Here is a 13,248-nt window from a genome sequence, read left to right on the forward strand (position 1 = left end):
TTTTGTTAATCAAGCTATGAAGGGCCCTTGCAGGTACTCTTCTAGGCACTAGGGTTGCTGAAAGTGGGCAGCATTCCCTTCCCCACCACACATCACAAGCAGACACGTTGGGGTGCTTTGTCACGTAACTCCTGAGAGGCAGGTAAAGCCAGCAACCCCAAAGCACCCCCATTTCAAAGCCAGCCTAGGGTTTAACGGGGCCAAGCACATAAGGCCTGTGCCTTGTGGAGCTGTGCTGGTTCAGGTGGCCTCTTTCCTGCTGGTGGGCGAGGACAGGTGAAGACTGGGGCCAGCAACCTACTGTAGTGAAGTGACTGTGGGCAGTTATTGACAAGGGGGAGCGCAGGTGCGCCTCTTACCAAAGGTAAAAAGTACTTCAATGCTCTAATAGTGTAAAGCAGAGAATGCTGTTGGTCTCCTGCAGAACACTCTGTGTGCATGTATGGACCTAAAATCCCTGTCTGCAAGCAGTCTATTAACTCATTTTATTTTTATTTTGCAGCTTCTGTTGGTGTCAGATGGATGATAGGTGTTACGGAAATTAACAAGGGCTCCACCTATGGCAACAATGACATCAAGCAGAAACGAAAGTAGTATCTTCAGAGACTGCTTCAATCCAAAGGGAACAAATGCAACTTCTGAGAACTCTTCAGTGCATATCACGGTCCTTCAAGTGAGGTCAGAGGAAGGGTAGGATGAGCAATTGCCATGCATATCTGAATTTGTGCTCCTGTTATTTTTCTCTTGGGGTTTGGGCTGGATTACATGCTTGAAAGATGCACTCCTTTGTGTGTACTCTCAACAGGTTTGCATTTGTTTGGTTGGTTTGCTTTCATATAAAGTGTCTTAAGTTTTGAAGAAAAAAATTTGCAGCGTGCTGGTATGCTGAGACTCTACCTGGAAACTAATCAGTGGTTGCTGAGGTGCAGGCTTTATCTTAACTTGATCTAAGGAATGGGTAAATGTCAGAAGATTGGTTTAAGACAATTGAAACTGATAGTTGTCTAGCTCACGTGTTAACAGTTTAAAAACAGTAATCTCTCAGTGTTCAAATAGAGTAAGATGCGCTGCTTGGTGATACCAATCTTGCAACTCTACTGAACTGGCAGGAGCGCAGTAGAGTTTTTTGACATCTAGAATTTATTCCCACAGTAAGCACCACATTTGAAACTTCAGTCAGGCTCTGGCAAGGGGCCCGTTTTTTTAGCCCAGAGCCTTGCAGCGGCATAACCTGGCGTGGAATTTGGCCATGAGCAGAGCTAAGTTACGCACTGCCACATCTTTCCCCAGGCAAAACATTAGTGGGATAGCTGAAACCTGTAATTCTTTTGAGAATAAATGCCATTTATAGTTCAGAAAAAAATAGGTAACATTACTTTCAGCTTTAAACACAGATTACAGTTCTAGGCATTCCTAACAGTGGCGGAAACAGAAAACAACCGGTATGCTGTAACACAGTAATGCAAAGCGTGCGTTAAAAGTTACCACCCCACACCCATACTGTTGTGAACCTAATTACTCTGCCTGTCTGTCTTTTCTGAAAAACTACTTCACATGGTGGTACCTCGTAACATTGTCTGAGGTAATACTTAAATTATCTTTTGCTTTTCTGTTGGGGAAAAGAGGCAAGCAGGAGAGAAACCTAGGACAGTGCTATGGCTGGGAATTTTTTATGCCTGTCTGGACTTGCTTTGTCACCCTTCTGAATTAAAATAGGATCAAATCCCTTGGGAAAACTGTGTTGCTCTCACATCCCTAGTACTGATTCCTGGGCATCCCCCTCTTGTTCATAGACTTCAAGAATTAAGAATATGTAAGTAAGTTACTGAAAAGAGGTGTTTGTTTTGTTTTGTTTAATTTTTAAAGAAAAGAAAAAGGCGACTTCTATCAGCAGTTCAGGGGAAAAAAAACTTAAAACCAAAAGATACTGATACTGAGGAGTTAGGAATATTTTTGGCACTTTCAGTGATACGTTTTCATTGCACATAGGACTAAACCATGCTAAGTCTAGGCATGAACACCCTATGTGTTTCTAGAAAAGAAAGTGCGCAGTCTTACAGTAGCAGTTCTAGCAGCTGGTAAAAAAAAAAAAAAAAAAAAAAAAAGACATTTCTCTTATGCTGTAATAAAACTGAAGCCAGAGGTAACAGAGGCCAGTACAACAGTATGAATCATTGCATGAAATATGCATTTGCTGTTCTGTAGCTCATCTAGAAACTAATCCTTTTAATATGCAGTATCTAAAGAGCAGGTGGAGTAGTGCTTTTAGCATGTCTTCTGAGAGTGAAAGCAGTTAGTAAAAAGTACAATATGAAGGAAGGAATAGGCATGGGGGCTTGTGATGGTCTAATTTTAGGGGGGGGTTGTCTTGTGTGTACCTGAATTCCCTGTGCAATGAAGTGTTCTGGAATAAGTTGTGTGATTTGTCATAAAAATAACCACAGGCTTTGGTTTAAGACATGAAATACAGCCAGAGCCCACAGGATACTGTCATGCTTATAAAGCTATTCCCTGAATAAAGCACGTGCCCTTCTGTGCTGAAGTGCTTCCCCTCACCTGTATTGGCTAAAACCATCTTAACTGTGGAAAACAGATTTATAACATGTAGTAGCATAACATCTACAGTAATGCATCAGGCATGTAAATGAACCAGCCTACACAGTTCTTGGAAATGGGAGGGGATGGCAGAGAGATCTCTTCAAGCTTGCATTTTACTGTAAACCTTACCTGGCAGATGAAGTGAGCTTTTGTCAGGGTGGTAGAATGAACGCTATACGCAGGTAGTTTTGAGCAGCAAATACATATTCATGTGATGAAGACTGACTTTTTTTCTTTTTTTTTATTTTTTTATTTTGAAGACTGAACATGCTGGTAGGGAGACATTTAACATTCCTTATGAGTCGTAGTCCTTCTCTAATTGCATGCAGTACCACTTCTCCAAGAGGAAAATACCAAACCCGTAAATACTTCTGAATGAGCATTTAGCTATTTCCTACCACTTTCCCTGGGAGCAACCACTGTAAAAGGCATAGGGCCAAAGACGCTGGTCCTGGATCCTTCTAGAAGTCCCGGTGCACAAGAGCTGCAACACTGGGCCCTTCCAGTGTTCCCTGGCCAACAGAGAAAGCGCAATGGTACTTGCCAAAGGTAAACTAGTCCAGTTCACTGTATTAAAAGAATGATGTATGTCAGTAGGAATCAGTGTTTGCCCCTCTTCCCCACCAACAACTGTATGGTCTACAACTGCCTTAACAAAAGTAGTCTTACGTTTGTTTATACAAAAATAAAAGTATAAAAAGCTGAAGTGCGGTGAATGAGTTTTCTTTTGGTCTGCAACAACAAACCTGTAACAGTTTTCACCTTTCTCCTGACTCCTGGAATCTTGTGTGTGTGTGTACAAGGATACCTAACACACGACAAATGAGGAGACAAACGGCTTGGAAACTTGTGATGCGCCAAAAAGCGAAGAATGCGGCAGGCCATGGGGGGACCTCAGCCTCAGGTACTTTTCTAGTCAGCTACTTACGATGACAATACGTACTTACCTTCCTATCATTACTGAAAGAATGAAAGACAACAAAAGTTTGTTAAATTCAGTATTGTATGTTTTGAAAGCCTAGGTACACCTCACTAGATGTGCAGAATGAGGCTGGTGCATCTAGATTTAAATGTCAGATTTAGATACCTTTTCAACAGCTTATTCAGCTGTGCCTCACCTGTAGTAAATCAAGGATTACAGTATTAAGAGGGGACGCAGGACACAGAACTTTGCAATGAAGCCAAATATTAAAAGCAAGCTCTCTGCTTTCTAACTTACCCATTTTAAGGTCTATAGCTGTAACAGATATATAAGCTTGCACTAATAGGTATCTTTTAACTGTAAACATTTGTATTAGCAAGCTAAACAAAATAAAACTTCCTAAGTAGATCAAATGTTAGAGAATGCTGCTATTTGCTAACCATTTCTATTTTTTAAGATCTTTGACCATTAACCGTTAAATTAAAAAAAAAAAGAAAATCAGTGCCCAAGATCAGAAACTCGTTTTAAAAAATCTTAAAAATGACTTTTTGTTTTCACTAAACTGTACACAACAAATAATCTTAATTGATTCTCTTTTCGGTCAGCATGGCACTTCTGTGGCCATTCCCTGTCTGTAGAGTTCTTGTGTCCAAGAAGAAAGTTAGCTCAGCCCTTACCACTATCCCTTATATAATAGGTAGCGTGGGGGATTGGACATCACCTTCCTTCCTCAGTAGTGAGCGAAGGGGGCACCTTCATTCTGTTATCCCTTGTGCAATGCAGAACGCTTCTTACACTTCTTGTACTTTACAAAGCATTGACTATAGCAATATACGAGACCCTTAGTCCTGTTAGGTTAGCACTGCAGTCTTAGCAGTTTAAGAAAGAAAAAAGTTTTAAAAGTGACCCACTACCCCTAGTTACTTTCAGAAGAAAAACCCTTCACCAACAACTCCTAAAATAAACCATTTATTGAGAAAAAACCTTTTTTTAAAATTTCATTAATCAGCCTTGTGCATAACAAATCTGAAGCTTGCCAAAAACAAATAAACAAAAAACCAGTAAAAGTTCACAGTCAGTGCACTCAACAAACAGATTAAAAAACAAGGTCCATAACGCCTGATAACACTACAGCATTTTTCTGAACCTAAAGAGTTCAAAAATACTACATATTAACATTACAGTTCTCAATAAAATGAGAAACAGGAGAAAGAACAAAAAAAGATATGGTCCATATACAGTAGTAATGGCACTTTCACTGAAACATGCAGCTTCTTTCAACTTGCAGACACTGTCACAACTTGAGCAACATGTGCCAAGTAAAACATACAGGAGCAGCAGAGGAAGTGACGCCTGTCACTTGTGCAGTCTTCATAAGTTCAACTTCTATACTGTTCTCAGCATAGTCTTTATGTAAATATTACATACAGTAGTGATTAAAAGGTATTTTTGCCAGAATAAAAAAGGCCAGAGATTGAATAACTTCATTCTTCATCTGTGCAAACCTGTGAAGGGAACAAAAGGCAATGAATTGTCTTTCTATTGCAGCAAAAAGATGACCATCAATTTCTTAAGCACCTTCATTGAACCTAAGGTTAACTGGACATCTCTTGACATCATTTAAGTTTTCTTTTTCCTTTATTATTATGATAACGAATTACAACTGTTCATATCTGACAGCATGCAACTCTTACGTCCCTGAAGAAGTGTTCTGCCTACGGTTACTGCTACGCCTAAATTTGTTGCTTAAGAATAAGCAAATATTCACAACTAAGAATTAAACCAAAATTCATGCAAGAACTGCAACTTGTTACAGTAATGCCACAGTCAACAACAGTGTGAGCTTTACTGAAAAAAAAAAAAAAGGAAGAAAAGTAAATCCTTGTATGGAAGGATGATAAAGGATGTGCTTGTTTCATTTTTTTCCTATGGAGGGGACCACAATCTCTGCATTACAGGCGCATACCTGGCCCCTCAGATGCAATTAGCTACCATTGAGATGGAGTTTGACAAATCTTTACTACAGATAATGCATCTTGCAACACATTGCATGGTGCACACCAGGTTCTTTTAGCCAAATGTTTGCAAGCAGCAATGTGTGTACCTGTTCAAAATTTCCAAGCCTTCCTTACTCTCTGTACAGCATCACTGTGTATCAGCCTCCCCCCACGATAGAAAGCCCTGGGGCACAGCTGCAAACGGCAAAGCCAGCTACGGCTGTTTGATTCCCACCTCCAGTCTTTGCAGCCAAAGCCGTGAGACAAACCTTGACAAAAGGATGGTCGAGGAGCTGGCTGGCTGTCCACCTCATCTTTGGGTCACTTTCCAGGCAGTGGCAAAGGAAGTCTTTCCCTTCTGGACTCACTTTGTCAGGAATTGGAGGTTTATGACCCATCCCCACTCTGTACATGATCTGGAAGTTGTGCTCATATTCGTGCCAAGGCCTCTGCAACAGGAAACAGAATTGGTAAGTGCAAGGTTTAGTGAGTAACTCACTGTGCAACAGAGCATATATGTCTGTACCCCAGGAATTTAAAAGACTCCCTGATACTTGTGGACTTACTGCTAGGAATGAAACCAGAACTTTTGGAGAAACTGATGACGACATTCAACAGGTGAAACACCTACCTTGCCAGTGACCATCTCTATAACAACACAGCCCAGGCTCCAGATGTCTGCTGCCCGTCCGTGCCCTTCTCCTTTAGCTCTAGTGATTACTTCTGGAGCCATGTATGCTTTGAAACAACACATACAACGTCATTAGTTCATACAGCAGAAGGAACAGTATGTACTTCGGTGATAAACTGGGCAAACCTAATGCTTTTAATACAACTGTATTTAATACATCTGTTGTGAATCACCACTTAGGTTTTCTTGCAAAGTTTTGTCTGGCTTTGGCTTCTTGTTCTTTAACACATTTTCAGTGTAGCTGTCTTTCAGCTTGAAAAATGGTGAAGTTCTGGTACAGTATGTGCTCTCACTTATTTTCCTTTTTTAAAACAATAGATTAACCAGGTGTTCAGTAAGAACAGTCCTGTTTCAGGAGGCTACAGAGAAAGGTAAAATCACAGATAACAAAAGCTCCAGAAGCTTTATAATTAACCAAACAAGTAACATTTTCCAGTTGCAACATTCGCTGATTATTTTTGCCTTCCGGATGTAAAGCACAGCTAACCAGCCAAAGTAAAATGAAGTTTCCCTGAACCACATTGTTTTACCAGTCCAGACTTTTGACAGAGGCATTTTCTCTTATGGCAACTTGACAAGTTTCTGCCTAGCACGTGCTTCCTCACCTGCAGTACCCAAAGTGCTGTTCACTTCTCCAGGCATTGTCTGGGTGTTGTTCTTCAGTTTCACTGAGCAGCCAAAGTCTCCTAGTTTAATCAGTCCAGATGAGGTAAGAAAGATGTTGGCTCCTAGGAAACACAAAGAAAAACAGTACTGCTTGTTAAACCAGTGCTGAACTAAGGCATGAGGACTTCTCAACATGATGCACCACCGGAAGTTACACAGTAGGTAATAGCTGAGTTCACACTTGTATCTTTACCTGTGGATTAAGTGTGGAATATGACACCATTAGAGATGTACCCCATAGGGTATGTTACCATCAGCCAACTGGGTTTTGATGGGTTTCAGTTAACACTAAGCATACTGGAACATGACAACAAGAAATGTTCAAAGCACAAAGCACTGTGGCAGGCAAACTCATCAGCTTTTCACATGTGCTCGTTATGAGAAAACTCCTCCAGAAATATATGAATTCCAGTGCTTATCCCTGTGAGTGTTGCACTGCAAAAAAAACACGTCCTTAAGGAGCTTTGTGGCAGAGGCCATTGATGCATACCTCCCAGTATCCATCTTTTCTGTTCTGCTGGGTCAAGACAGGTGATACAATACAGCTAGGTCATCACAGCAGACGTAAAAGCTGAGCTTACAGCATTTGTTTATTACATATCCCACCAAATACTCACTCCTATTTAGCTCTACTTCCAGAATAATTTCTGGAGGAGGGCTACCATTACAGTATCCGGCTCTACTGCCAGCTTGCACCAGAAAAAATTCCCCTAGCACAGCTGAAATTCTCTGAGGGAAACCTGCAGCAGGCTTCAAGTTACCTGCTCTACACAACACTGCAAAATAAGCCAAGCGGTTTTGACAGCCAGTGGCCTCCTTTCGTTCAACATTCTGCCAAAACACAGGCAACAGAAAACAGAGCAGGAGCTCACTGTGCAGGTCAGGCCAAATCCTGGGTCCTGCAAGTGCCGCAGTGAGACCACAAGTAGGTTGCAAGTCACCTGGCAGAGATGCAGCTTGCGCTGTGATTTCTCTTACAGCAGGATGAATGCTATGCACAGAGCAAAACTGCCTGCGTACTCTGTGAGTAGGCAAACGCGAGGACTTCATTACACACAGCATTTTCCCATGTCACATAAAAGATTCTTTAAAAAATGGCTCCTTTGAATATAACCTTTCAAAAGAAGTTTCTCACTTTTATTCCACCTTCAACATGGGTCAGTGCAGGAATTGTTGGCTGTTCCTCCTTTCTATTATGTTCTCTTAATTAATGACTTTTTCCAGTTAGCTTGGCTGGGCACCTCCAAGATATTTACAGAAAACAGAGTCCTTAAAAAGCTCAAGTCAATAAAGGCAGTGCAGGTCAATGATGCCAAAACTACCCAGTTCTCAAAGGACTTCCCTTTCAGCTATGAGAATGCTTGATAACAGAAGCGAAGTGTATGTAGTCCGAGAGGTGTTACACATAACTGCACTACAGGGAGGAGAGAAATCACTAACAGCAATAAACTCCAACCTTTGGTTACCATAAGCCTTTTAGAAGTTCTGGAAGGAGAATTAACTTTCAGTAAATACAACTCTTCTAGACATTGTGTCTGCACATTTTCCAGTCCTGGCATTCTCAAGATCAGAATTTGTTCTGCTGGCAAACCACAGAACCCAGCCAGGGACACAGATTTCCAGAGTCAACCTGGACCCTGCAATCACAGGTGCATGTAACACACACTTAGACGATCCATCAGCTCCTTGATCCGTCATCACACCAAAGCAGTACAAGAAGGCATCTCAATGGGACACTAAATATATAAGCACTGCAGTAGATGACTGACATTTATAGGTACTAGCAGCTTTTTCTTTCAAACAACTGCCCATAACTTGTCTTTTTTGGATGATTTTCAAGCAATTACTTAACATATAGCAAGTAGGTACACTTAGCCCCAAAGAGCATAGGAAAAAGAGGCATCACTAGCAAATATTTTACAAGGATGGTTTTGGAAACTTAGGTTCTGGTTCCCCAAGAAAGCAAGTTGCTTGAAAATTTCACGAAAGGCTACAGAGTAGCTTCTGAAGCTACTGAAGCGCATGGAAAGGGACTGAGCTAATATCCAAGGTCTTTTGTTCTGACTGAATCTAAAGTTATTGAGATAACTTGGTTTAATGCAGTTTAGAACCAACTTGTAAGGCCTTTCAGTCCAAATCTGTCCTCCTACAAAAAAAAAAAAAGGTAATGACAATTCTTAGCATAAAGTTTTCTGTGAAAGCTCCCGTGAATTCTTCTCCTGCAAAGAACACCCAGGACTGTCAAATGCAGTGAAGTAATGAACCTAAATTTCAAACTTTCACCAAAAAGAAAGAGCCAGAACTTGAAGACGTGTTGCTGGCATTTTCTGTCAGCTGAATGAGGCTTCCACTGATGTATTGTCTGCTGGAGCCTCTGTTTGGTAAGCCATTCACCTGTGTTTTAGAGAACAAGACCAAGCTCTAGCAGGAGTTTTTAGAAAAGGTCTCCTTATTAGAAGGAAATTCCACAGAATCCAGCAGGACCTGAGTAAGAGAAAGGGAAAGAGAAGAACAGTACTTTGAGGATGCACGATCCTTTTTAGCCTTGACAGTTAGTGTGATTGGAAACGTAACAAAATTCCTACCATATCTGCATGGTTAATAAGAGAAATAAAACCAGAGACCATGGCTAAAACAACAAAAAGGCACAGCACCCCCAATCGGTGCCTTCTTTCCTCCACGTTCGGTATTGAAAGCAGCCCTACAGGATGTACTTGGTGGAGGGCAAAAGGTAGCAAAATACTGCTGCCATTTACACCACAAGACCTTTTGGGCAGACTGCAAACAGAGAGCAAATACCAGAAATGGTACTCTTGCTAGAGAGAACAACTGCTATGACCCAAAGTGTTTAAACTCAAGTTTAGGGCACAGTACCTCTGTGCCAAGACAGCCCTATGCTAACCCCAGGGCAAACTGACACTAGAGGGACATTCCAGAGATGCTGCTCTCAGTACTGGGAGTCCTCGGAGCAGAACCAAAATCCCCACAATGAGTGTGGCACAACTCCACAAACAGGGGCAGCTCGTAGCCACTCCTCAGTACTTAAGCACTGCAACAGCCAAATTCATTCAAGAACCAAATTGGTTCAGGCCCAATGCACTCTTCAATAATATGCGCTGCTCTCCCAAAGAGAAAGCACCAGGCGTGACCTTAGCGATTAATTCTTCTCAATTCAGCACTTTTGAGACCACACTTGGAGCGATGTGTATTGCTTTGGGGCTCCCCGGTACAAGACAGATGTTGATGCAGCAAGCCCAGCCCCGGGGCATCAAGATGGTCAGAGGGCTGCTACATGGGATGCGCAAAGAGGAGCTGAGAGGTGGGGTTGTTTAGCTTGAAGAGGAGGCTGGGGTGAAATTTATTGCTGTTTTCAACTGCGTAACCATATCATGAAGATGGAAACAGAATTTTCTTCAAAGACACACACTGAAAGGATCCAGGGCAATGGACACAAATAGCAATGCTTGCAAATTCCAGGGAAGTATCAGGAAAAGATTTTCACAATGGGAACAGCAGAGGGGCGCAGGGAAGAGGGAATGTTCCATCCCTGGAGATAAGCATAACTCAAATAGACAAGGTCCTGAGCAGTCTGATCTAATTTGACATTGGATCTGACATTGAGCTTGGCCCTGCTTTGAGCAGAGTACTCAACCAGAGATGTCCTGAGGTTCTCTTCAGCATTAAATATTTCATCTTTCTCCATTATTCAGCAGACAGCTTTCTTGCAAAAAGAGAAGTTGTCATAACTGAGAGATCTGGTTTTAGCCAGAGGAGTTAAAATATAATAGGCAAGATAGAGTTGTTTTTTTTTAAAAAGTATCCAAAAAAGACTTGATTGCCTGCTACATTCTCCACCAGCTACTTAATACATGGATGCAGGCCAACTAAAAGCAGTGCAGTCAACTGTAACCAATGCTACTCTTAGCTTTCTCTTGCAACCACAGGTTGAAGAAGGATTCCCAGCAGCTGTGTCTTGTTACAGCTTTTACACCTGCAAAACTGGATGCCACAACAGCGCCAGGAGGACAATGGTGGCACCTGTGGACACTACTAACCAAGTGACCTAAGTTTTGAGTGCAAGGTGCTTGCAAATGCCAACTGCAGGATACAGCTATAAACAATTACTCTTAAGAATTGGTTGGTTATCTGATGCTGAACAAAACAGATCCATACTGATTTTTGGTAAACTGGCTATGAGAGATCTGGTATGATCTGTCAGTGAGATTCCCCTAGAAAAGCAGTTTTAACACAGTCTGAATGACATTTCGTCATTCTCCCCTATCAGAAAAATAAGAGCACTTGAGTATGTAAGAGAAAATCCAGCATTATGCTAAAAGTAAAAACAGAGTTTTCTTTACTGCTGTTAGCCTGAGAACTTGGGGATTCAACCTGAGCACAAAAAGAGACAGAGAGCAAGAGACATGCAATGTAACATCAGGCATCCTTTACAAAAACACCCTCTCCGCAGTCTGTCTAAATTCTGTCATTAAGTTTAGGGAAGGTCTGTACACAGATGTGTCTGCAGCTACCCTGTCTGTAGCTGTTATTACTCCCAAGGACTACCCCAGCATTTGGTATGAGGAACCTGTTGTGACAGAAATGTCCTCAGATAACGCAGCATTACAGTCCTGTTAAACAGCTCTTCTGTGCACTTCTCTGATGAGAGGAAGACCTATTCAGAAACATATCCAGAAATCAGCAATGACATGGAGCAGCACAAAAGAAATCCCTATCAGTCAGCCTTGGATTTTGATCGCGAGCTTCCAGGAGAGTGCAATCCAGCTAAGCAGAACCTGGATATGGAATGATCGCGTAAAGGGCAAGGAAGGCACTGTGAAAAGCACGGAGGGAAATCCACAACTGGAAAGAAACCTTTGGTCAGGAAGGAGAACCAGAGAAGGCAAGACTGCTGGGCAACGGGAGTGAGGGAAAGTGTTTTCTAGGAAAAAAAAAAAAGCCAAAACTGACTCAAGAGTGGCCTACCTGGGTGGGAGGCCTCTGGATCGTAGATAGTTCTTTTCCCAAATGAGAAGCACGAGGCCAAAGGACCAAGAGCAACTGGGAACCTCCTACACTGCTGCGATGATTCAAAACCCTGTGAGCAAGAGGGACATAGAAACCCAGCATCGTTGGGTTGCACTGCCTTGTCATAAAATGAGCATAAAATGAGTGGGGCATAGTGTGCATTGTTTCCCCTACCAACTGTTAAGTTTCTGCCATAGATGAGCAAAATATGTCAGATTAAAAAAAAAACAAAACACAAACAAGACAACTAGACATGGAGGATGTTCTTGGTAGGCGCAGGAAAAGAAAAATGAATGTGAAATGCAGACTGACACCGTGTGCCTTAAGCAAATGCCAAAAGCAACCACCCTTCAGTTACTGCAGTTCCAGTTTGCTCATTTTGTAAGCAAAAGCTGAGAGCCAGGCATGAGTAGATAAATGTATGGCAAAAAAAACAGAACACTGGTAAGTAGTTTTACCGTATCTATTTAACTCCTTTTACCAAGACTTTTATTGCTATGTGTACGCAAACATTTGTCTGAAAGCCTAAAACTCTTCCGCAAAATGGGAATCATAAGGAAAAGTTCTGCTGCAGCACTCTAGCACAGTACACTGCCTGTCAGCTCCCAAGGAAACGCCATTGCTTCTTGCACAGATGAGAAAAACATTATTACATAATTCAGTGTTAGTGCTAGAAATACAAGGACCAAAATTTGAGTTTGGATGAACCCCCAACAATCCTAACAACCTCTACAAGAGCTATATAAATCATGGGCACAACTTATGAGTTTGCAATGCCATCTGTGAACATTTTTATGTTCTGCAGTTAAAAAGGAGCGTTTAACTAGCTGACAACTTGTAAATTGAAAATTGAAAAAGGTGTGAAAGATTTTATACTCAACTGTTGTATAGATAATGTGTGCTTAATCTGAAAAACATCCCCCATCCCTGCCCCACACCCTCATCTACAACACTGAAACAACAACATTACCTTTTTGGTTAACGTTACCTTTAATGTCTCGATGAACAATACCATGTTCATGTAGTACATTGATAGCAATCGTGATTTGCTTTGAGTAGAGCCTAATGACATGCTCCTGAAGGCCCAGTTTTGACACTTCCTCCAGAGTGCCCTCATCACAGTACTCCATGAAGATGTACATTTCTTCCTGTTGTGGGAACCAAACCGGATTTCATTGGTGTTAAAAAAAATTTTAACACTGAATTAGGACAAAGTTTTCCTTCCATCTTTCACTGTTTGTGAAAGAGCAAGTTCTAGAGGAGGTACCTTTTACCACAGAATATCTAGTTAATCATCTCTTCAGACCTCTATTCTCTTAGGCATGCTTCATCCTAATATTCTATTGCAC

General features: G+C 41.6%; 2 protein-coding genes across 3 annotated transcripts in view; one reads left to right on the forward strand and one right to left on the reverse strand.

Moving 5' to 3' along the window:
* The window catches only part of AGPAT4 (1-acylglycerol-3-phosphate O-acyltransferase 4), a 75,850-nt gene extending 73,745 nt beyond the window's left edge, over positions 1–2,105 (forward strand). For both annotated transcript variants that reach the window (XM_032184747.1, XM_032184748.1), the window contains one exon: positions 503–2,105. In XM_032184747.1, coding sequence (XP_032040638.1) covers positions 503–594 — 92 coding nt within the window. In that variant the 3' untranslated portion in view covers positions 595–2,105. The remainder of the gene's footprint in view (positions 1–502) is intronic.
* A 2,368-nt stretch (positions 2,106–4,473) lies between these two features.
* The window catches only part of MAP3K4 (mitogen-activated protein kinase kinase kinase 4), a 72,251-nt gene continuing 63,476 nt past the window's right edge, over positions 4,474–13,248 (reverse strand). Inside the window, 5 exon segments of the mRNA XM_032184124.1 lie at positions 4,474–5,025; positions 5,787–5,966; positions 6,149–6,255; positions 6,814–6,936; positions 12,888–13,047. Of these exon segments, the coding sequence (XP_032040015.1) occupies positions 5,005–5,025; positions 5,787–5,966; positions 6,149–6,255; positions 6,814–6,936; positions 12,888–13,047 (591 nt within the window). The 3' untranslated portion in view covers positions 4,474–5,004.

This window comes from Aythya fuligula, chromosome 3 (assembly GCF_009819795.1).
Source record: "Aythya fuligula isolate bAytFul2 chromosome 3, bAytFul2.pri, whole genome shotgun sequence".
Taxonomy (NCBI): domain Eukaryota; kingdom Metazoa; phylum Chordata; class Aves; order Anseriformes; family Anatidae; genus Aythya; species Aythya fuligula.